At 31.1% G+C, this 24884-nt stretch overlaps 3 protein-coding genes across 3 annotated transcripts; 2 read left to right on the top strand and 1 right to left on the bottom strand.

Annotated features, from left to right (window-relative positions):
- Window positions 1-31: 31 nt before the first annotated feature.
- On the top strand, window positions 32-1564 carry PGO_021160 (hypothetical protein, conserved; the record flags this gene model as incomplete). The annotated part of the gene is made up of 1 exon (XM_028685934.1): window positions 32-1564. One exon carries the CDS (start codon window positions 32-34, stop codon window positions 1562-1564), a length of 1533 nt encoding a protein of 510 aa, XP_028541735.1.
- Window positions 1565-3319: 1755 nt separating this feature from the next.
- On the top strand, window positions 3320-7355 carry PGO_021170 (DNA mismatch repair protein PMS1; the record flags this gene model as incomplete). The annotated part of the gene is made up of 2 exons (XM_028685935.1): window positions 3320-6825; window positions 7046-7355. The coding sequence occupies 2 exons, from the start codon at window positions 3320-3322 to the stop codon at window positions 7353-7355; spliced, it is 3816 nt and encodes a 1271-aa protein (XP_028541736.1).
- Window positions 7356-7820: 465 nt separating this feature from the next.
- PGO_021180 (hypothetical protein, conserved) lies at window positions 7821-23472 on the bottom strand (the record flags this gene model as incomplete). Its single annotated transcript, XM_028685936.1, has 5 exons — window positions 7821-7854; window positions 8282-20499; window positions 20950-22284; window positions 22564-22784; window positions 23232-23472. The coding sequence occupies 5 exons, from the start codon at window positions 23470-23472 to the stop codon at window positions 7821-7823; spliced, it is 14049 nt and encodes a 4682-aa protein (XP_028541737.1).
- Between the last annotated feature and the right edge of the window lie 1412 nt (window positions 23473-24884).

Below are 24884 nucleotides of genomic sequence, written 5' to 3' on the forward strand. Positions count from 1 at the left end.
TGTATATTTCCTTTTTATATACCTTTGAAATATGATACCTCGAAATGACAAGGATCTTGCCAATTTGGATGTGAGCAATGTCCAGCCCCGGGGAAACGAAAAGGTCGAAGGGGAGGAAGCGGGAGAAGTTGAAGTAGAAGAAGTGGGTGAAGAAAATGAAGCAAACCAAGTAGAAGAAGCAGACGAGGCAGACGAAGCAGACGAAGCAGACGAAGCAGACGAAGCAAACGAAGCAGACGAGGCAAACGAATTGGAAAGGCCGCGAACCTCCAGATGTAACAGAAACATTAAGCTGTTTTGCAAAATGAACAAGAAATATGTATACCTTAAACAGGAGGATTACATGTCATATAAGTACAAAAGGAGGAAGCGGAAAAGAAGAAAACGATTCGATCGCGTTTTGAATTCCATTTCAAAGTCGATAAGACACATGATTAAACGTGTGAACAAAACATATACTAAAATGAAATCACAATTCAAAAGCGCCTTCCCAAATTTAAATGTTAAACGTTGCCTGTACGTTTTCATAATATATTTGTTAATAAACGTAGCACTGTTTATTTTTTCCGTATTTGTGTACTTTTTTTTATATATTTATTTTATCCCACAGAATAAATATGTATATCCAGTAGAATTTACCTTAGCTCAAAGTCCCATAGAAGATTATTTAAAGAAAAAACCTTACGAATATATGACAGGTTCCTCGGGGAATACCATGCATAGCAACGTTAATAAATCAGAAGAAATCTTTTTAAATCATTTAAAATCATTTAAAAAAGAAATTTTAAGCAGTATAGAAAAAAAGGATACATGCTGTTGCTCGGGGAACTGGAATAACATGATGTTAAAGGGGCATTATCCCTTTCAGAATATAAAAGAAAATTACATAAATTATGAAAAATTACACAATTTTGACAAAGGAATGGAGCACATATTTTTGCAAAATAATGTATTAACAGGTCAGGTAAATTTTCAAAAATGTTCAGATAAAAAAAAATCATATAATAATAATCACAGTGTTTTCCATTTTTTCATTCCCTTTTTGAAAAATCAAGAAAGTGGTGAGCTTAAAATAAAAAAAGGATATAAAGTAGACATATTTCTCAACTTTTCTTATATGAATAATGACTACAACGATAAATTTAATTTCATTCAATTACAAACAGAAATTTTTGACAAAAGTGATCATGCCCTTTTGAGAAATGAAAAGTTGCACTTTAATAATAAAAATTACGATTTTATAAACAAATTGTATTTATTTTTTAACACTCCATTCTACTTGTTCAACATTTTCAATCGAAAAACAACAGAAATACACCTAGTAGACGATTACAAATATGCATCACATTTTGGAAAAATTAACATACATATATATCCACCTATACAAATATATGAAGCATATATAGTCATCCTTGTCTACGTCAATTTTGTTTACTACTACATGTATAACTATCCTTTTCTATTTTTTTATGTGTTTGTTTTTGTGCTGAGTTCCTTGTTCATTTTTTTAAATACTCTCACCTTTGCTTTTTGGGCACTCTACCAATATATGATAAGTTGTTAAAGTGCTCAGAAATGACGAAGGAATGAATGAGACGAAACCATTGTGCTATGTGATAAATATGTGCAACATCATGGTGATATATGCACGATTATGTGAAAAGTGGAGAGATATAGAGGAAAGCATATGTGCACCTTAGTTGATGTCCCAGACACAATTAAGTCTCTCCATTCCGATACATGGAATATGTTTGTAAGAACAAAAAGAAGAAAATAGATAGAATGATTTAATTTGTGAAGAATGGAAATAACGATATGACAGAGTGGTATGGCTAAATTAGGAAAACATGAAAAAAAGAAAAAAAAAAAAAAAAAAGAAAATTTTTTTTTTTTTTTTTTTTTTTTAACCATTTTGCATGAACGATGTAACTTCTTTATCATTTTTCAAAGAACTTTACATCGTAAAAATGTACCGTTCCAAATGAATGAACACAAACATTTAACTACATAAAAATACGTCCCTATTTTAACAAAAACTTTATCATATGTATATGAATTCTTATCTTTGTAATTCTCATCACTTGGGGAAGAAATTAAATATTATCTTTTAAAACAAATTCGTTACAAGTCCAAGTCCAAGGAATAAGCAAAATTTATTCCCATTCTTTCTGCTGATATATACATAATGTCCATTGGGGCATGACCCAGTGTCTTGTCATCATTTTGTCACTGCCTTATATTTCCCCCTCTCTGTGTGCAAAGCAAAAAAAAAAAAAAAAAAAAAAAAAAAAAAAAAAAGAGCTTAATTTGGAAGAACTTCCAATGAATATAAAAAAGAAAAATGACTTTCTCCTCTCTTTGGTTTGCTGTAAATGGCATATAAATATTATGTCTACCCCCCTCTTCACTTCATACATTTTTTTTCTCCTTCACAATATGCAATTCGGTAGAAGAGTTGTGGAGAAGAGAGAGAGGTGCGTGAAAATAATGACTAAGCAAGTAGAGTAAGTTTAAATAAAAGATGAATTAGTGTTTTAACTTAATAAGAATTCTAAATTTGTGCATTTTTAGCATTCTGCTTTTTCTTCTCGATATAATTTTTGATATTATTTTCGTTATCTCTTTTTTCCCATCGCTTTCATGGTATGTAGCGTAATTTTTCTCCTCATCCCCCCTACCCCTTTTTTTTTTTTTTTTTTTTTTTTTCAGAAAATAGAGAGCTCTCTTGGAAATAATTTAAAAGGCACATGGTATTCGCAAAAGTTATATACGAGCTTAACAAAAAAAGGGATGTATATATGTTATATACATACCTTCGCTTTTAACTTTTGGTTTGTGCATAAAATTGTCACCCGGGGTTTCAAAACGATTTGGAGATTTTTATAATCAGTGCAAATTATTTCAAGCTTCACGAAATTGCACAAAATTTTTATGCTCCCCTTTGGTTTTCTCCCTTTTGCTTGTGTAGTTTACACACATGTATGTATATATATATATATATATATATATATATATATATATATATACATTCCGCATTTGGTAACTTTTTTTTTTTTTTTTTTTCCTTATTGACCTTTTTGCATATAGTCTCTTAGAGAAGGAGGCTTTTGATAAACACACACACAACCTTTAAGCATAACCAAATTGATCTAGTAAGAGTCCTGATTTTTATCACCTTTAACGATTTGCAATTTTAAATAATTTTTTCCCTTATTGAGTCCATAAGGCAGACAATAAGAATTGTACACACATGTTGCACCTAACATCACATCTGAGTTAACAAAAAACCCAGAGATTAAGAACGTACGTGAAGGCATAAATGAATATCCAGAGCATCGGAGAAGAATCTATTCATAACATATGCAGCAGCCAAGTTATATTCACACTTAGTAGTGTAGTAAAAGAGCTAGTAGAAAACAGCATAGATGCAGAAGCGAGTGAAATAAAAATAAAGCTAGTTGAAAATGGAATAAAATTAATAGAAGTGAATGATAATGGAGCAGGGATTAGGAAAGCCAACTTCGAAAATGTGTGTGCAAGACATGCAACATCAAAAATAAGTGAATTCGAAGACATCCATAGTACTTTAAATACTTTAGGATTCAGAGGAGAAGCATTAAATTCTTTGTGTATGCTAAGTGATTTACATATTGTAACAAAACATGATGAGAGCACCCATGGGTATTTACTAAAATTTGATAAACTTGGGAGACTGAACCAAGAAGAACCAATTGCAAGATTAAGAGGAACGACTGTTAGTTGTGAAAATATCTTTAAAAATATTCCAATTAGAAAAAAGGATTTTATAAAAAATATAAAATCTCAACTATCTGATTTATTACTACTAATGCAACAGTATGCAATTATTTATTGCCACATTAAATTTATAATACACAACATTGTGACAATAAAAGGTACTGTAAAAAATATGAACATGTTAATAACAAATGGTGGTAATGAAAGTGTCAAAAAGAGTATATACACCATATATGGGAAACGAAATATCGGAAATCTTATTGAATTTAACATTGACAATGAAGAATGGAAGGTTAGGGCGTACATAAGTGATAATAATAGTGGACGTAGAGATAAAGATATTCAGTTTTATTACATAAATAGTAGACCCATACATGTATTAAAAAGTGTTAATAAAATTATTAATTCTATTTACAGAGAGTTTAATAGTAGAATGTATCCTATAGTTATTTGTAACATTTTGTCTGATATCAAAAATTTTGATATTAACGTAACTCCTGATAAAAGAGAGGTTTTTTTTATTTTCGAAAATGAATTATGCGAACACATTAAGACATCCCTAGTTAGGTTACTCACTCCCCAAACTAGTGCCTTGATTGATACGCACATTGGTGATTATTTTTTAAAAGCGAACAATATACAACCGCAGAAATTACGGGTCAAAGATGAGCTAGCTAACTGCCAGGGTCATACATATGAAACAGCTGACCGTTCAGGTGAAACCGCCAATCACACGTACGAAACGGCTGAGTGTTCAGGTGAAATTGCTTCCCACACATGTGGCACCGCGCGGCATGACACATGTTTTGGTTGCACCGAAAAGGACATACTCCTTGCACGCCCCACAAGAGATACATACCATGATATCTATTCCCCAGGAGAAACAAGCGAGGTCGTGATAAAAAATGAGGAAAATGCACATACGCAGGTTGATCCGACAAGAGAAATGGGCACAAAACATCAAAGAAACAGTGATAAGGATAATTCTAACAATAATAATAATAGTAGTGGTGAAATTAATAAAGATAGTAATAGGAACATGGATCATGCCAGTAGAGAGTCGATGATCATGTGGAATTCCCAAAATGAAAGTGACAAAATTGCATATCGAAACGAAGAGGATTTTCCTTCTCAAAAATCCGAGAATATGAAGCAAGAGGAGAAAGAAAAGTGCCCAAAATATTTACACAGCTCTGTTAATGGTCATGTAAAGAAAGAATATAATAAGGGAGGAACCCCCAATGCACCATTTTATGAGAATAAGCATAATAGTAATACTTTTGTCGTTAATGAGATGGAAGTTTCAAGTATCCATCATTCTAATAGACGTACACAACAGGGAAATCAGATCCAAGAAGGGTTGTGGAAAAATGGGACTGTTCAGGAGGAAGACATATGTCCATATGTGAGTACTGGAATATCTTGTAATGATGACGATGCGAATGTTAATGAGTATCAAATGGAGGAAGAGGCAAATTCTTATGCACAGGTTTATGAGTACAAAATGGAGGAAGATGCGAATTCTTATGCACAGGTTTATGAATACAAAATGGAGGAAGATGCGAATTCTTATGCACATGCTTATGAGTACAAAATGGAGGAAGATGCGAATTCTTATGCACAGGTTTATGAATACAAAATGGAGGAAGAGACGAATTCTTATGCACATGCTTATGAGTACAAAATGGATAACAGCTCTAATTCTGATCTACACAAACATGAAGAAATAAAGGGAGATAATAACCACCACTGTGATGCAGCCTACGGAAATAGTAGAGACTTGGTCACGTTAGATGCACAACCAGAAAAAGAACATGGAAGAATAAGTAACAGAGAGAATGCAAATTCATCTGAATACTCTTTTGAAGATTTAAAAGAAAACATAAAAAACAGCTGCATTAAAAGCATCCCCATAGATATCAACATGTACATAAACAGAGAACAAATGAAGAATGGATTTGATTATGATCAAATACATGTAATAAATTTAACTAATAGCGAAAAAATTAAGAACATAATTTTTCAAAAGAAGAAAGAACAAGAGAAGGTAAACAATTATCTATGCTTAACTGATGAACAACAGGTGAATGAATACTCAGGTTTGTTTAATAGCAGTTTAAACATAAAGGAGGGAAACAGCACAGGCGGTGATGTCATAACCGGAACTGGAACCCGAACTGGAACTGGAAATGATGAAGATATCAACTTCAGTAACATAGACGAGAAGCAGAAGGATTTATATTTTAACTCCAACTTGTTTGAGAAACTTAAAATATGTGGCCAATTCAACAAAGGATTTGTCATTTCTAAAATAGATTTGTTATACTTTCGAAACGAGTGTACAGATAAAAAATGTGAGAATACTGCTGATGTAGGTAGTATTACTGTGGGCCCAAGAGCAGGTACAGTAGGACCCGATGAAATCAGTAACGAGAATAAGCAGGAGAATAACTACGCTCTATTCATTATAGACCAACATGCAGCAGATGAAAAATCCAATTTTGAAAAGTACAACAAAATATTTACAATGAAATCGCAAAAGTTAATTAGCAAAATTGATTTGGAGTTAAGTCCTGCACAAATTTATGTCATCGAAAAAAATTTCGAAATTTTTTTGCAAAATGGATTCGATATAGAAATTGTAGAAGAACCCGTTTTGAAAAGGAGGAAGATTTCTCAAAGTTTCGAAATGGACACGAATTATGCGATTCAAGAAGGAGAAGTAGGAGAAAAGGGAGCAGTAGGGGACGTAGGAGAAAAAGGAGCAGTAGGGAGCGTAGGAGAAAAAGGAGTAGTAGGAAGCGTAGGAGAAAAAGGAGAAGATGGCGATGATACTCTAATGCAAGTAAAAGTTTACTTATTGTCCCTCCCCGTATTCAATGGAAAAATGTTGGAGGTCGAAGATTTTATGTCTCTGCTTCATCACTTGACGGAGCACCCCATTACATACGACAAGGAAAGTTTTCAGATGTTCATAAAAAATAAGGGACAAACAAATAGGACGACTGACACGTGGTTTAATTATAACTTCCCTCGCCCTCAGAAGGTTTGGAGGATCTTGGCTTCCAAGTGAGTATCTTTTTCGTAGCGGCTGCTCGTGTGTGAACGCGAGCGAGCGAAAGAGAGAGACAGAGAGAGGGAAAAAAGACCTTCATACATTTATGCACCCCATGTGTGAAAACATCTGACATGGAAATATGAAGCATACCCTGTCATGTCACACTTGCGTTTCTTTATTTCATCCATTTTTTCAATTTCTCCATTTCACACCACCACTATCACCACGCAGAGCCTGCAGAAACGCAATTATGGTTGGGAAAACTCTGAATGTAGCAGAAATGATTAAGATTAAAAAAAAGTTAAGTGTACTGAAAAATCCATGGAATTGTCCCCATGGGAGGCCAACCATAAAATATATTATAAATGACATGGATATAAAAATTTGCTTCAAAAATTACTACATAAAATTGTACGACGAAATTACAAATTTAATTTTGACAAAAAATTACGATGCATATAAATATCTCTTTCATAATCATGTATTCTTTTTAATTATGTCTTCCAAGCCTCTACTTGGCCCTCTCTTAAAATTTCAATAATTTAGTTGACCACACGTGGTTTGTTTTGTGGCTATTTCATGTAGTTTGAAATCATTATTTTTACACTTTTTCTAAGTTCTTTTCTGTTTTCTTTTTGTTCATACAAAAGAAAAAAAAAAAAAAAAAAAAAAAAAAAAAAAAAAATGTGCACATTTCTCTGTCGTAACCACTTCCGAGTCCAATCATGTGCAGATGGACAGTCAGGGTTACATTTTCTAAAGTGTAAATCTATAGATACCACTTCTCCCATCTGGATAGAATTTTTTTTTTTTTTTCTTTTTTTGAAAATGTTTTAATTTATTACTTCTAAACATACGTATAATTATGTTTGTGTTAAGATGATTTGCTTCACTCTGCAAAAACTTTTAATGATTCCCAATTTTCCTATTTATAAAGAATCTCTTTTTTTTTTTTTTCTTTTTCTTCTTCTTCTTCTGCTCATTTTTGTAACTTGATATGTGCTCCCTAGAGAAATACGTTGGCTGGCCTAATGTTGGATCTGATAAATGTGTGAGGAAAAAATGTACGGTGAAAAATAGTTAAAAGGAAGAGGAAAATAGGAAAAAAAGAGAGACGTAGACATGGGGGAGCATTTAATTTTTTACTTAATCTTATTTTGTTTTGTTTTGCTTTGTTTTGCTTTGCTTTGTTTATTTGTTTTTCCTCAGCTTGGTCTCTGGTGTCACCCAGTTACGTGTTGCAAGACTCGTGCATATGTAATTATGGATGAACCATTATAGCACATGTACCAAATGAGTTATGCCTCATGCATCATGGCTAGTTTTCCAGCATGCACAAAGACAAGTGAAAAAGTGCACCTTACAACTCCTTCCTGTAACGCTTTTACTCACGAATCGGGTGCAATATATATATACATTTCATCATCATGCTTTGGGGAATGGACGTGTGTTATAAAGAAAACCTACCGATACTTCTTCATCAAAGATTGAGTTAGTCGAATCCAGAGATAAAGAATCAATTTATGTTCTCCCAAGCTAAGATAATTTTTATTCTTGTTAGAAGTACAAAGAGACTGAAAGGTAAAGAACTGATAATAAAAAAGCATTAAATACAAATCATAATTGTTCAGCATGTTCTGAAAATACATTTGTAAGTCTTGATGGTACTGTTGTACTTTGGTAATATTTAGCTCATTTTCTTTCATTAACTTGAAAATAACTGATTGATAATAAAAATCATACACATCTGTGGTACGTGCATACAAGTCCATAAAGGAAAGATAAAATAGTGGGAGGATATTACAATATCCAGTCTGTGATTCATTGACAGGAATATAATTTTGTGCATCATGAGAGGAAATGTCTTTGTCACTTGAACAATTTTGCATGTTTATTTCTACATTGTCCATTTTTTTCGGAAAATTTTCATCATTTGAATAATTAACCTCCTCCTCTTCCTCCCCCACCGTTTCACGTTTGCAACATTTCAAAAAGGAATAATATTGCATATATATACTTTTAAAATATATTCTATTATACTTATTGTTGTGGTAGTTGGTCAAATAGAAAAGTGGGGTTGCCCTAGTCATGTAGCTATTATTTTTTATTTCTGAATTAAATCCCTTTCCTCTTGTCGAATCAGCTCTTTTAAAAAGCTTTCTGAAATTTCTTAAAAAAATTTCATTATTATTTGCACTGAAAAAATTAGAACAGGAAATATCTTTCATGAGATAATCTTCAATTGAATTTTTTATCTTAATGTCATTTCGATACCACGACCACATTTTATTTTTCTGTCCCAACAGTTCATCTGCTAAGTTTAATTCATTATTCATATATAACTTTAAAATAATTTTATATTTAATAAAATGTCCAAAAAAATGAAAATAATTTGCAAAAAAAATCAAAATTTGAAATCCTTCTTCTTTTTCTCCTTTTTCTAAATCTTCTATTTCGATATTCCAGTATCGCAAAATGTATGCAGCATATTTTACTAAATCCATCATCTTCGATTCTTTATACACTTGTTTAAAACGTTTATCACATGTTTCTGTTACATTTAACTTATTTATGTACTCTGAGAAAAACCCTTTTCCATAATCATTTAGGATCGATTCTCGCACCTTGGAAGTGTTCAGCTCAAACTCGTCCTCGTCATCGTCCTCATCCTCCTCCTCCTCGTTGTCTCTGTCTTCCTGTTCATTCTTTTTCCATCCTTCTTTTACTCTGTTCGCTTCCCATTCTTCCTCTTCCACTTTTTTTCTCTGACTTGATAACTTTTCAACTACGAGTTGACCATCCCCCTCCCCTATAGTCATGTAACTTTTTTCCCTTTTTTGTTCTCCTTGATTTTGTTTCTCGAATGGTTTCTTCTCCTGTTTGCACTTCACACTTTCTAATTTTCGATTGGTGTCATTTGTCTGGTGTTCATTCAAATCATTGCTTCTCAAGTCTGTACCATTTATACCCACAATGTAAGAAGCTTCACACGCTTCCTCTCCCTTCTCATATTTCTCCCTCTTCTTAACGAATTCATTTTCGTCCTGTATCACATCTTTTGAAACTTCAACAGTTGACATGTGGGTAGAATCATTGTACCTGTTTCTAGCATCTACTGAATTCTTCTGAATGCCATTTTGATCCCATTTTTCCTTGCATCCAAAGTAAAATCGTAGTGCCTTATTTAGCTCGTCATGGCTAGAATTGGAGGAGTGAGAATCATGTGACTCTTCCATATTGGCATCTTCTTCTTCATCAAAAGGTTGTGTCTCGGCATTGTGATGAGATGGTAAAATGGGAATAGCACCATTTTTACTATTCATGTTGTTATTCTTGCAATGATTGGAATGATTGTCATGATTGGAATGATTGCCATGATTGCCGTGATTGCCATGATTGCCAAGATTTTCACCCATATTTTGAGTATTCATAATTGCATTCAGGTCTTCATTTCGATGAAGCCTTTTCCTCTTGTGTTTCTTGCAAAGAAAATTCATCTCAATTAATTCTCTAGAATAATTGGCATCAAAAATTTTGAACCATTCCCCATCAGTAATTATCTGTTTAATGGTTTCATAATATTCCCAATTTTTAAATGAATCAATATTGTATGTAATTATTACTAAAAGTACCTTAATGAATGAAGAAATTTTGGATTGATATAAATCATTATTTTCTTTTTTTTTCTTATTTTTCAAGTCGTTCTCAAGTAGTATATTTTGTTTATTTGATTTAATTAAAGAATAATTACATGTGAAAAAGTAAAGAATATCACTTTTTATCTTTTTAAAGAATTTCATTTCATCTTCCACTTTTATTCTATTCCCTATTACGATTTTGCAAACCAATAAAATAGACTTGTCACAATTTAATAAAATTTTTAAATATATCTGACTTAGTATATTTCTAACACTTTCAAACGTTTCTTTATTTATAAAATTGAAAAATACTTCTTTCCTCTTATCATCATTATCATCTTTTACACAATTGTATTCTTTCTTATATTCCTTTAAAAATTTTTCCATTTTTTTACACAGAAAAATATATGATATTCTAAGGGATGGTAAGAAATTCTCATCACATATAATTTCTATACAATACTCCATCAACAATAGGAGACTTATATACACAAATTCATATCCTCCAACATATGTCTCGTTCACTTCATTCAATATTAAATGTACAAAATTTCCCACGTCTTCTTCCATCCTTATCTCTCTTTTAGAATTGTCAAATGATATGTACCATTTTTCTTTCACAACTTGTAATTTGTTAATCGATGGTAAATATATATTTACTAAATTTGTGAAAAGAAGCAATGTTAAGCACTTCAGAATGGTTTCTTTATTCACCATTTTGTCGTCTTCATTGGGGATATTGTACTCTGGAGAACGGGCAAAATTATCTTCACAGTCTGGGACACCATCTGATGAAAGCCAATTTGCCTTATTCTTTTTTTCATCTTTCACAGTTGGTTTCAGTATATCACCACTTCTGTCACCACTTCCCTGCTTCCACATTGTGTGCGCTTCTCTCTTCACATAATGCAAAATGTGCAGAATTATAAAAAAATGAAAAATAAACCGATTTCTATGTCTCCTTCTCTTATTTTTCAAGAGCAATGAAACCATCATCTCAAGCGTATAGAAAACATTTTCCCCTTTTAAATTGTGCAAAACGTGATAAATTTGCTTTGATTTCTTATATATATTGAACACACTTTCACTGTCTGAAAAATTTAAAAATAAAATTGTCTTCAATTCATTTCTTAAAACTTTTTTTATAACATTTCGGATGCTTAAGCGCTCACGACAAAAATTAATAATGACTTCTTCCATTACACCGATTCGTTCACACATTGGATCGCGACTCGTATGTTCAAACTTATGCAACTTTTCAATGTCACTAATTTTGCTATCATCCAAATCGAGATATATGCCACTTGGTTTTTTTCCTCTCCCACATGGTACATCCTCACAATCTATGCTACTAATTTCATATTCTTTTTGAAAAGTTTTATTTATTTCATTAATGAGGAATTGCTCTTCATCTGTGTACATGTTCTTTCCCTCGGTTGAGGAGCTTTCTACTATGGTATTCATACAGCTGTTCCTCATGTTGCCATCCCTTTCAGCTCCATCCCTTTCGATACTGTCCATTTTGATACTACCAACTTTGGTATCATCCATTTTAACATTGCCCATTTCACCCTTCGTGTTCGTGCTATGTTCAAAATTTTCATCATGCGATATCTGATCCTGTATGTATTCCTCGTCCTCATACTTCATATCCATCATTTTGTCAATGTACAGTTGTTCATCTATTTCTAACGAATTCGTGCTACAAGCTATAGGTTCACAAGTGAATTCAGCATCTTCATCGTTACAAAAATTTCTCTCATTAGTTCCATATCCATGGTGCTGAGTCAACGTGGGAATATTGTCTGTTCCATCTCGGTATGCAGACAAGTAAAAGCGAAAGAAATCATTGAGAGAAAAATTAGCATTTCGAAATTTTATAGAGGAAAAAAATAATATCATCAGTACTTTGAGAAGTATATGTCTTTCCATCTTTGTGATTCGATGGCTTGAACTCTTGTTCCTGTCGCAATAAATGAAAAGAAGAGATACAAGAGAATCTATTTGATGCAAATTGTCTACGACTAACTCTAGAACAAGATCTGAATAATATATATTAAGTTTATCAACCATATTGTAAAAATGTAAAAATTGATGCATTTGTCTTTTGCTTAAGAGAATCCATCTGGAAAAGTTGTATTCTACATTTCTGCAAAACTGTGTTAGAGGTATGTTCAAAATGTGTTCAAGCAAATTTTTCGACGAATTATTTACAGATTCTAATTTTAATGAAATATAGTGATAGATGTAAAAATCTAAAAAACACTTGTGATATTTTTCATTAAAATAGAAAAATTTTGATATATTATTTTCCACATTTTTAATTCTAAATATATAAATAAAATCACACTTTAATAACGTGAATAGAGAATGATATTTCACATAATCATCCTCTCTTGCATCGAAGAATTCCTTCACAGTTTCATAAATGTCTTCACTTGCATAGTAAAACAGATCTAATTGAATATTTAAATGTTTCAATAAGAAACATATATCGTATAGATATGGCATTATATTAAACCTATTCATCAAATGAGTAACAAAAATGTATTTACTCTTCTTCCCAAGATTGTATGTTTCCACTTCTCTCTTATTAACCATAACAGAATCGGTTACATTTTTCCAAAATATCGAATTATTCTCTTGTAATTGTTTAATGTGAAAGTTAAAACAGTTCAATATTTTAGACTCATATAACATACTTATCACCTTATCTTTCCCCTGCTGTGTTTCCAATTTCCTTTCTCTTCTACTCTCCGGTGTTCTGATTCTATCACAATTCTTTTCCCTTCCTATATTGGCAGTGCGACATGTGAGAAGATCACTCTCTTCCTTGTTTCCTTTCGTATAAGCACTGTCCTCTCCATCTGCTGCCTCTCCATCTGCTGCCTCTCCATCTGCTGCCTCTCCATCTGTGGCTTTTCCACCTCTGCTCAGGTTCATATTCCCCGCTTTGGCATCTGTCCCAGATGTCAGATGCAACCAAAGATACCTAAGCTCCAGTAGCTTTTTCAACAGTTGGTTTCTATTTAACTTCTTCAGCACTCGCGACAGAGAAAGGAAAAGATTTCCCATGTCGAAGTTGTAAAAGGAAATTCTCAAAAAGCACACAACTGGACAAATGAAATACAGCAATGTTTCATACATATAATATACAATTTTTCTTACAAAATGGATGTTATAATTTAAGTAATTAAAATTTGTTGTAATATATATAAGTAGACAATTTTTATCATTCCTCTGGAAATGATACAGAATCTGTTTTTCCACTTCAATTTCGAACAAAAACTGAAATCGTTTAAACTCGTTTGTATCTTCTTCACCAATAAGGATGTTGTTATTACTGCTACTTTTTGGCAATTTTTTTATTATTTCTTTATTATGATCCGATAGCGACAAATTATACACAAGGTAATTCTTGTTTTGTAATAGTTGAATATTCAAGTCGAGTAATGGTATTTTTGCAATATCCCCAATTTTTATTAAAATTTGTAAAATTTCATCACACGTTTTTTTGTCCATATTTTCAACTAGATTCTTTTTATAACTGTTTTGGATAAGAAGTTTTTTCAAATTTATTTCTTTTAATTTGTTAAAATGGAAATGGCTAAGCAAATATTTTACGATGGTCAAAAGGCAAAATATTTTTTTCAAAAATGGGTGCATGTCTTGAATGCAAGTAAATGGAGGATCTTCCCCTCCCCTTTTCTTATTACCATTCTGCATGTAAAAGTTGTGCATACATGCAAGTATCTTTTCAAAAATATCAATTTTCCTTTTTATGAGAATGGAATTATTTAAAATTATTTTCTTTATAAAGTAGAAAATAAATCCGTAATCTTCAACATCTAACAAATGTAAAAATGCAAAATACACATCATTGCAAAGCAACGAATAGTATAATTTCCTTCTATTGCTCATGGATTCTTTTTCCAAATTACTCTCTTTGGTAGTAAAGGGGTGAAGAATATGTAATGTATTCTCCATTCCTTTCAATTTGTTTTCTTTCCTCTTAAGAACACTTTTCACTAAACCGACCATTTTGCTGATATAATCAATGTTCCATTTTGCTACATTATGTTTATTTATTCTTCTACTTGCCTTTTGTAGTACATAAATAAGGGCATTCTTATTGTATATTTTTTCATCTTTTCGATTTGCATACAACAACGAATTGTTGAGTAATATATTTTCTTCCTCTTTTCCGTTTTCCTTGCTGTGCGAGTATCCAAGAAGGAACCCTCCATTTGACCACTTTGTTTCGTTGTAAGTAGGAGAGTTAGCACCTTTATTCTCATTTTTTTCGTGTTCTATGATTCTTATAATCTCCTTGTGTTGGGGATTTTTCTCTTCCAAATTGTATTCACAAGCTGTATGACCTCTACTTCCTCCTCCCTGTTCATAACATTTTGAGTGGCCTACACTTGACAAAAACTCTTTATCATTCCCCATTTCCTCCACTTCTTCCATTTCGTCCACTCCTTCCGTTTCCTCCACTTCTTCCATTTCGTCCACTTCTTCCATTTCGTCCACTTCTTCCATTTCGTCCACTTCTTCCATTTCGTCCACTTCTTCCATTTCATCCACTTCCAACTCTTCCACTTCCAACTCTTCCACTTCCCCTCCCTTCGAGTCACTTTTTTTCGACCCGTTTCCATCGGCGTAATCATCCCTTCCACTCAATGCATCACCAGAACATGTTACACTCTCCACTTCCAACTTTGTATCAGTGAATATATTCTCCAGTTTAATTGACCCCTGATCACTTTTCTCACCTTCGTTGTTATGTAGGATGCTGGATCCTAAGTCCTCTCTCCATACCTCAGCACAATCATCAATATAATTTTCATTGGAATTAAGGAGCTCAAAAAATTTTGCTTCGTCTTTTGCTTTCATTTCTACTTGGCCCCCTCGACATTCGTTTGTATCATCTACGATGCGACCATTTTGTTTCTTCACCCTCCCTTCGATACTAAGGTCAATGAGAGTACTTGCACCAATTCTAGCACTTCCTTCCAATGGATGTTGCTTGTCCATTTCATTGAGACATCCTTCCTTTAACTTCAGCATGACTTGCGATGGATTATCATTTTCCATTTGATCTGTACTGAGATTATTAGACAAATCCATTCGTATCATGTCCGATTTGTTGGACAACACCTCTGTCTTCATCAGCATACATTTGTCGAAGGATTCTAAATTTTTTTTATTATCCACCTTTGATGTTTCTCCAATTTCAATGCTGTTAATAATGTTACCTCTATTTTTATCTGGCACTTCCTTAAAATGATCACCCCATGTGTGATTATGTAGATGTGAGAATCTATGTAAGTTATCCCCTTCATTCATCTTAGAAGAACCAAAATTATCATCTTGTAAGAAGTTATACATTGTTTCGAATGAGTTATAATTCCATCTGGTGTTGTAACTCATCCCTTTACTAATCATTATAGTGTTGAATGAATAATCCCTTTTTTTTATAATTAATTTGTATAAATGACTGATATAATCAGGTTGATTTAATGACAAATAGGAAAAAAGAGACATAGCAAAATTATAGACATAGTTAACTGGTTGGGTTGAGTATTTTACATAATATTGAATAACATTTTGAAGAATTCTTTTTTTGTCTTTTTCTAATTCATCCTTTTGAAAAAGAATGAGGAAAAGAATCAAATAAAAAGAAAGCATTTTAATTTTTCTATGTGATTGTAGGATGTCAATAACAAAAAGGAGAGAATCTATAAGTTGGTCCTTTTTTAAATGCAATAATTTAATCAACTTTATTGTCTTCCTTCTGTTGTAACAAATTGTGAGATCATTTTCCATGATATTTCTAAAAATTTGAAATTTATTTTTTTCAATAGTTATCTTAACATAGGAATCGAATAAAATATTTTTGTAAAAAAATGCCATGTAATTATTTTGCTCCCCAAGTCTACTTTTGGTATCCTTGTTAATACACTTTTCATACGAATTAGAAATAAGTTTTGAAAAGGATGTATGTATATCTTCGTTTGATACACTTTTCTGTATATACTTTGTTGGTAAATAATGACTCACAGATGTCATGCTGACATATTTTTTTTTTATGTTTTGTATTTTTTTTTTCTCCTCATTTACAAAAATTTGAATATAGCGTAAAATTTTTAAATTCGTTAAAATTTCTCGATTCTTCTCTCTCAAATGGGATAAAAATCTGCCTTTCTTTTCAGAATATATATTTTTTAAAAATGTGTACATATCCATAAAGTTTTCATCGATTGTTATTATTTTAACTCTATTTAGAAGTAGGTAATTTATTATTACATCTGACTTGGTCTTATTCAGCAGAGGATCGTGATCACGGCCACTGTTACTACCACTTCTGCCACTGTCACCACTAATATACTCCTTCTGGAAATATTTTAAAAAATTATTTAAATATTCCAAATCGTTTGAATAGAAAAGGATAATGTAAAACAGGATGTAGAAAAACAAGTGTACGTCTACTAAGTAAAATAAATTATGATATAACTGAAAACAATTTTTCGTAAAGTTCATATCCTTATAATTTGTACATGTCATTATTTTTTTAAATAATTTAAATATGTTGACTATACACTTTCTTTTATTACTTCTTGAACTGATAATAAGATCTATGTCTATTTTTAATTCGTCTTCTTCTTTTTCTTCAGGAATATATTTTTTTAGATATTTTAATAGCTCTAGAGAATTCAAATCTTTTTCGAATATATCCAAAAGTGTTTCTACTACCTTAGCTTCCCCTCCCTTCATGTTATCATCTTTCAACTCATCCAGTGCGTGTTTCTCTCTTGTCATACATTCCTTCGTTCCTTCATAGTAATAGGAGACAATGCGATTCAAATGTTCATCATAAAATATTACCTTTTTGTTTTCATTCCTTCTTTGGAAAAGTTCTCTCAGATCAAAGTTCTCACATTGGGAGATGCTCAATTTATGTCGTGATTCCACTTCTGTCCACATTTCTGATTCGCATGACAACACTATCTGTCTTGGAAGCAGGCTGTAGAAATCTCCAAATATGGATGTAAAATGCAGTAAATTAATGTGCATATATTTGTAGAAAATTATTAAAAACAAAAAGGAAAATTCATAATCATTCCTCAAAATAACTTTATGTTTATATGCGTAATAAATATATTTTAGAAAAATATAAATTTTATCCAATTCATCTTTTCGCTTTGATTGGGAATTTAGCTTTTCCTGTCTACTATATTTAGATATTATTTTTCCTCTTTTCCCTTGTGCTTGATCAAAATCTGCATTTAGAATCAAATGATTGGGTCTAGTATAATAATCCATTTTCTTAAGTCTCTTCTCTGCTTGTTCTTCGTTGGTGTCATTTCTGCCCTGTAGCATTTCTAAACTCTTCAAACAGAGTATTATAAAAATTTGTTGAGACGTATATAACAAGTTGAAATATATGCATTCTAACATATTGTTTTGTCTTCCATATTGCAAATTTACAATTTCTTTTTCAAAAATATTGTAATTCGTTCCATGTGTGTAAGCAATATGTTCATCGATAAAGTTATACTCGTTTAAAATTTCTTCTAATTTCTCGTAAAATATTTTTATATAACACTCCTGATCATACTCTAGAGTCATGTACTTTATGTCAAACTCGAGGATTAAACATAAGCGGTTGTATATATCCATGTGTAAAAATTCCTCAAATTTCACATTTTTATGATTTTCCTTGCAAATCACGTACAATTTAATGAGCGTGAAGAAACTGTAGAGAAGCATAACATTTTGGTTTGGAATTTTCGATTTTTTTATCTTTACATTCAAGTGTTTCTTTATGAAAAGGGGATCATCAAATATGGGCTCTACAGTTAGATCTGCAGTAAGATCTGCAGTAAGATCAGCCTTCAAATTTCGCTCGATCAGTACATTCCCTTTCTCATGTCTTGTTAGTGCTTCTCTTCCAATGCCACTTTCATCGAGAACTCCAATCCCAGAGTTTTTATCATCTTTCTCTTTTGCAGGAATTCTTCCATAAGATGGTTCAAAAAAAAAATATGATCCATCAAATATGTACCTCTTCAAAACTGTATCAATTTTAAAATTTTCATAAATATTATCTTGATTTATTTGCTTCAGACAAATGTAGATAAAGGCCAAGAGACGACTTTTTATCAAATGTGTTCTTTTTATTATGCCAATACTTCTACTGAAAAAAAATTCGAAAAATTCATTCTCATCACAATATATGTCGTAACTGTTAGCATGATGAGGGTAAGAAGTTTTGTTTTCTCGCATCCACTTGATGTATTCTTCTTCCTCCTCTTCCTGCTGTTGCTCCTTCTGTTGCACCTGCTCCTCCTCCTCATCGCTTGGGTTAACATTTAAAAATTTTGATGCAAAAAAATTGTTTTTTCCCTCAGCACAATTATAGGAACCAATATTTGCACAATGCAGTGTTTTATTCGCAGTTAGATTGTCGATTGGCCAACACACTTTATCATTAGAAATGCTGTTCACGGAAAAAAGTTTGCCCTTCAATGAAGTGTTGCTTGGAGTGTCCACTGACATCCTAACCAATGGCAGCAAAAAAAAGTAATCTTCAATTTTGGTATTTAAAGGAATATAATAAAATATTTTTTTCCAATTGTGATTAATAAAATATTGAAAATATTTATAAAAAATTTTAATTAAAATATAATTCTGGTTAATTAGAAAATATTTTGCAATATCAAATGGTGTGTAATAATACTTAAATTTTGTCCAACTAACTATGTATATATTAGTTGCATCCATTTCATAATTTTTTAAAATAAATCCATCAGCACTCGCAGTTCTATTGAAATTATCTTCTTCACCTATACTTGTCGAATCGTTTATATTTTTCTTGAAAATGCTAAAAATGTCTGAAAATTTATTTTTATTAACACTGTTACTGTTCCATTTTTCAGAATTTAAATTTTGATATCCTTCTCCTTCAAGTGGTGTGCCAATAGAATAGTTTTTTTTCCTCCGTCTTTCCATATCTAGAAGTTTCATTAAGTACATGTACAATTTGTATTTATACACTTGTCGTATTATTTCCTTTCTATATACGAGTAATTTCTTTTTTATAATTTCTTTTTCCCTTACAGATGTATAACTTTCTCTAAAAGAATAAAAATCTACATCATAGAGGAATGAATTTTTGTTCATTCCATTCTTTACTTCTCCATTTTGTCCATCGTGTGACAGACTGGAGGAAGAACTTCTGTCTACACTCTCCATTATGTTGAGTTCTTCTTGATCTATTGAGAATCCCCATATCTCGTTCACTCGATTTTCTTCATCCGATTGAGAATCCTTTCTATGTTTACTCTCATTCGATACTTCATCTTCGTGGTCACATGAGACCCTAAAAAAATATCCATTTTTATTCTTCCATTTGGTACTTTCCCTTTTAATTTTCATTGTTTTATCTTTTATTAACATGATCATAAATTTGTATTCTTCATCTTTGTATTCATCCGATGTTATTCCTGCAGAGCGAAACAGATCCTCATCATTTATCCGGTTCTCACCACGCATCAGGTTCTCACCACTCATCAGGTTCTCACCACTCATCAGGTTCTCACCACTCATCAGGTTCTCATCACTCATCAGGTTCTCATCACTCATCCGATCCTTATCACTAATTGACTTGCCATCATTCAAGAGATAATTAATAGCTCGTAGGGAGGCAGAGAGAACACTTTTTAATTTGAGCAACTGTATATCTATATCAATGTGTTGAATCATATTTTTGGTGTTTATTTTTTTTATTTTGTAATAATTATTTACATATTTGGATGTAGCATTATCACCTGATTCATTCAAAATGTAAAACATATCATGAAAATTATTATTTTCTTCATTTTTATTCATATTTGTAGGAATATGTCTATATTTATCGATTCCGTTATTTTTTAAATTTAGTAATTCAATTATGTTTTCATCATCTTCCTCTCTAAACAGAAATGGATCATATGTCACGGCCCTCTCTAAGAAATCAAATAAATTTCTTATCTTGAACAAGCACTGAAAAAGGGCAAATGAGCAAGTGATGTTAGAACAATTTGATATGTACACAAAAGAGTACGAACTTTTAAGCGATATAGTGAAGAAGTGAAGTACTAAAACAGTAATATAAAAAATATAAACATATAAGCATATGCTGAATATATACACATGCAACATAGTTTATAGAGGATCTGGGAACGGAATGGCGGAGTGTGTACACAGTCACAAAAAAAATTCTGCTTATGAGAGGACACGAAAAATATATTGTGTACTCAATTATCATTATAGATGTGCTTATCAGAATGTTTTTTTTTTTTCTTCTTTTTTTTTTTCTTTTTTTTTTTTTTTTTTTTTTTTTTTTTTTTTTTTTTTTTTTTTTTTTTTCTAATTTATCACAAGGGGTGAATGTTAGCATGTCATTGTATGATCACACTATTATTATAACATCATAGCATATGAATAACTCACCTGATAATCGCTCAATGGGGCCCCGAAGTATCTTCCTGAATGGTCATAAATAGAGTATACAAAGAGTTGGTGTATGGAATAAAAATGAGTTCGTTCAGCTTCTAGGATAGCACTGTAATAGTTGTAAAAAAATAAATGTATTAAAAATTCTGATTCATTCAAAAATTTTATTTGATATAAAATTAAATTATAATCATCATTTGCATTTTCCAAAATTAAATAATAATTATCAATGCTACACAAGTATAAATTACTGCTGGCATATAGCTCGTCTGATCTTCCTTTGTTTTTTGTTATGTCTTTCAAAAAATCCATATTTAAAAACCCCTTTTCTGATGATTCCTCATTTAATTTGTTAGTAAACATTTTCATTTTGTTTTGATTTATGTCATGTATGTCTAAATATGCTCGTAGGTTTAAAATTTCATTCCTCCTTTGTTCCACATGTTCGCTCAGTTCCACATATTTGTGGATTTCCTCGTTTCCCACATTTCCAGCATTTTCTATTCTATCCAAACGTTCGTTCAATACTTGAATGGTTTCTGCATATAAGGCAAAAATGTCATCATCGAAATTTATTCTTGCAGTACTCGTACGAACATCTGATAAGTATACAGAACACATGTGTAAGTTAACACTTTTGACCAGCTGCTCATTGATGTCATACAGCAGGGAGTTATTATTAAATTTATCTTGAGGAAAAACCCTTGAGAAAAGTATTTTTTCTATTTGATTGTAATACAAATTTATTGTATTCATCGTGTTTCTTATAAAAGATGTATAATTATAACTGTTTCCACTAACATTCATATTTGGTAGGAAAAATTCACTATATATTAGGAGTAAACTATTGTCTTCATTTATTTGAAAGGAAGAAATTTTATTAATTTTTCCTATATGATCTGATGAATATTCTTCTATATCTTTTAAACTCCTATTGTTAAAATATTTCAATATACTTGATTTATTTTTATCAAGATATTTAAAAAATTCGTATTTGTTGCTTTCTTTCTTCTTTTCATAAAATGTCAGTTCATTTGAGCTAAATAATACACCTATGTAATTTTTATTAAAATCTACACAATCAATATATTTTTTATTCTCTTCGAGTTCCATATCGGTAGATACAATCAATTGAAAATGTTCAGATTTCTTCCTTTGTATATTGTATATAACAACGTGAACTTCCTTCCCTTTTTCATCATTACAATAGGATATAATTAGCATATTCTGGTTTTTAATTTTAAAATATACTTCACTATTTTTTTTGAAATCTAGAATGTCCACTTGTTTTAGAGACTCGTTTGGGTTTAGACAACTCTTAACATCTATTTCCTTGTAAGTTGGAAGAAAAAAATAGAGAGAGAGAAAGAAAAAAATAGTGTAGATTAAATAGCTAGAGAGACGCGCAAATATCGTAAAAGTGAAAAGGTTACTCAATCTAGTTAAATTTGGCTGAGTCGAACATGATCTTTTTTTTTTAAACTTCGTGACATTTAAATATATAACACCAGCGTGATGTGGTTTAATGAACATTCCACATTATTCATATCATGAAGAACTTCTTAAAAGCACTCATCAAAACAAAGTACATCTTAGATGTTAACGTCTTACCCATAAGATTCCATTTCGATCGACAATATAAATACAGTCTTTGTATACACAAAAAAAAAGAGCGTTCGAGCAAACATCTTGTCTTCTTAATAATCTTATATCATTTATCGTTTTGTTTTTATCCACTTTTTCGAATTTTTGCACAAAAATGCTATTGTTCCTTTGCAATATTAGAATGTCCAAGTGATCAATGCATATGCATTTGTCAATTTTGTGAAAATCTGGAAAGGGGAATGATGGGTGATGTAAAAGTAAAACCTCACATGTGTCCTAGCAATTAAGATACGCATGTACGAATGAATGATAAAATATGTGTACAAACGCATCCACATGATTGTCTGCATCAACAAATGTAAAATTGGAATAATGGATTTCTGCAGATGTCGTGGTTACGTTCTCTTTAATTTGTTCTCTGCTGTTATTTTTATGTATTCATTTTTTCACATTTACGTGTGCATACACGCAAAGATGTTACGCAGGAAGAAGGTTACACAGGAAAGAGGCGAACAAACACATAAACTAGAAAACAGGAATATGAGGAAAATAACTTCAAAGGGAATAATGTAAAGAAAATACAACTATGTATGCTCTAGCGAAGATCGTTCCCTTAGTCTTTTCTGTCATTATAATATTTTTTTATTTTTTTTTCATAATATTGTGCTCATTACAGTTGTATCGGAAAATCCTCCAGGTATTTTTTCTCCTGACACAAATGAATATGTACTTTTCTAGAGAAATGGTAACTGCATTTTCACATTTGGACACTGCTCTTCTATTAGAATAACACTTGTTTCTGGTTGTTTCGATTTTTCTTATATTTTGAATGGCTTTACTATTCTTATTAAAAATATTCAAATCGTTCGTGAGTTCGTTAACATTAATTTCCAGCAATTTGTTAATTTTCATCATTTTTATATGTGTTCAGAATATATATTTTTTTTTTTGGGGGACGTATCTTCATAAATTAAGTTTTTTCTCCAATTGTCAAATAAGATGATGTTTTATTTTTTAAAAAATTCCTTTAATTGCAACATTATTTAAAAAGGAAAATGGAAAAATTTTGTCCGATGCAAATATGGAACCAGAAAATTGTTCTCTTTCTTTTTCTTTCTTGTGTATATATATCTATCTTCGTACCTATATATATAGATATACATATGCATCTTCATTTATGTATATCTTCAAAATTGCATAACTTTTTTATGTATACTTGGAGATGAGAGCTTGGCTCGTAGGAAAATGGGTTAAGCGAGTTTCACTCTTGACATGCACGTTGTGTATATGTATGTATATAACTAAATACATACACAAAAGATTGTGTTATGGCAAGTGTTTGCAAACCAGTTTGCATGCTTAAATGTACATATATATATGCATGTAACATTCATCGTGAAATACTAAAAAAGAATAATAATCATAATAATAAATAAATAAATAAAACAATAAAGGGCATTAGTACAAATAAACATTACACAAAATGGAATAAAAACAAAAAAAAAAAAAAAAAAAAAAAGCCATCAAAAAACCTTCATAATTTTTATTTCGTCAATAAGCATTCGTTCACATTCATGTTTCTTTGTGTACACTTTGTGCAAACAAAGGGAAATAAGTATTTAAATAAAAGGAAAAAAAGAAAAAAAAAAAAAAAACTAGTTGTATTCATTTTAAATTAATTTCCTCTCCATTTTTTGTTATACTAATATTTCGTTTTTTTCTTCAGGCACACATTTTTTTTTTTTTTTTTTTTTTTTTCTACATGTCTGCGTTCATAATTACAAAGAGTAAATTTAGTATGAACAAGTCTTAAACCCAATTAAATATATATTTTTTTTTTTTTTTTTTTTTTTTTTTTTCTTTTGTTTGATGGATAGGTATAAATTTTGTCCTTAAGGGGAATTAAGGAACAAGTAAAATAAATCCAACACTGAAAACAAATTTTATGTGTTTATTTTTTTTCTCCTTCCATTTTGTGATACTTAAATTTGTAACATTGCAAAAAGTGACAATTCTTATAAAAAGGTGATTAAAAAAAAAAAAAAAAAAAAAAAAAAAAAAAAAAAGAAAAAAGTAGATATAACCTGACCTAGCTAGCTAGACATTTTATAAAAATAAAAAAATTAAAAAATACGCGAATTGTTCTGCCCTGGTTCATTTCTGAATATGTGTATGGCATAAAATGGAGCTTTTACTTTTCACAGAATTTTCTTTCGTCTTTTTTTTTTTTTTTTTTTTTTTTTTTGTGGACCAATAATACATGAAAGAACTTTTATAGTTTGTTGTGAGTTTGGGATATAAAAATAGGAGGGTCTAAAATCATTCCG

Source organism: Plasmodium gonderi (assembly GCF_002157705.1).
Source record: "Plasmodium gonderi DNA, contig: Chr02, whole genome shotgun sequence".
NCBI classification, from domain to species: Eukaryota; Apicomplexa; class Aconoidasida; order Haemosporida; family Plasmodiidae; genus Plasmodium; species Plasmodium gonderi.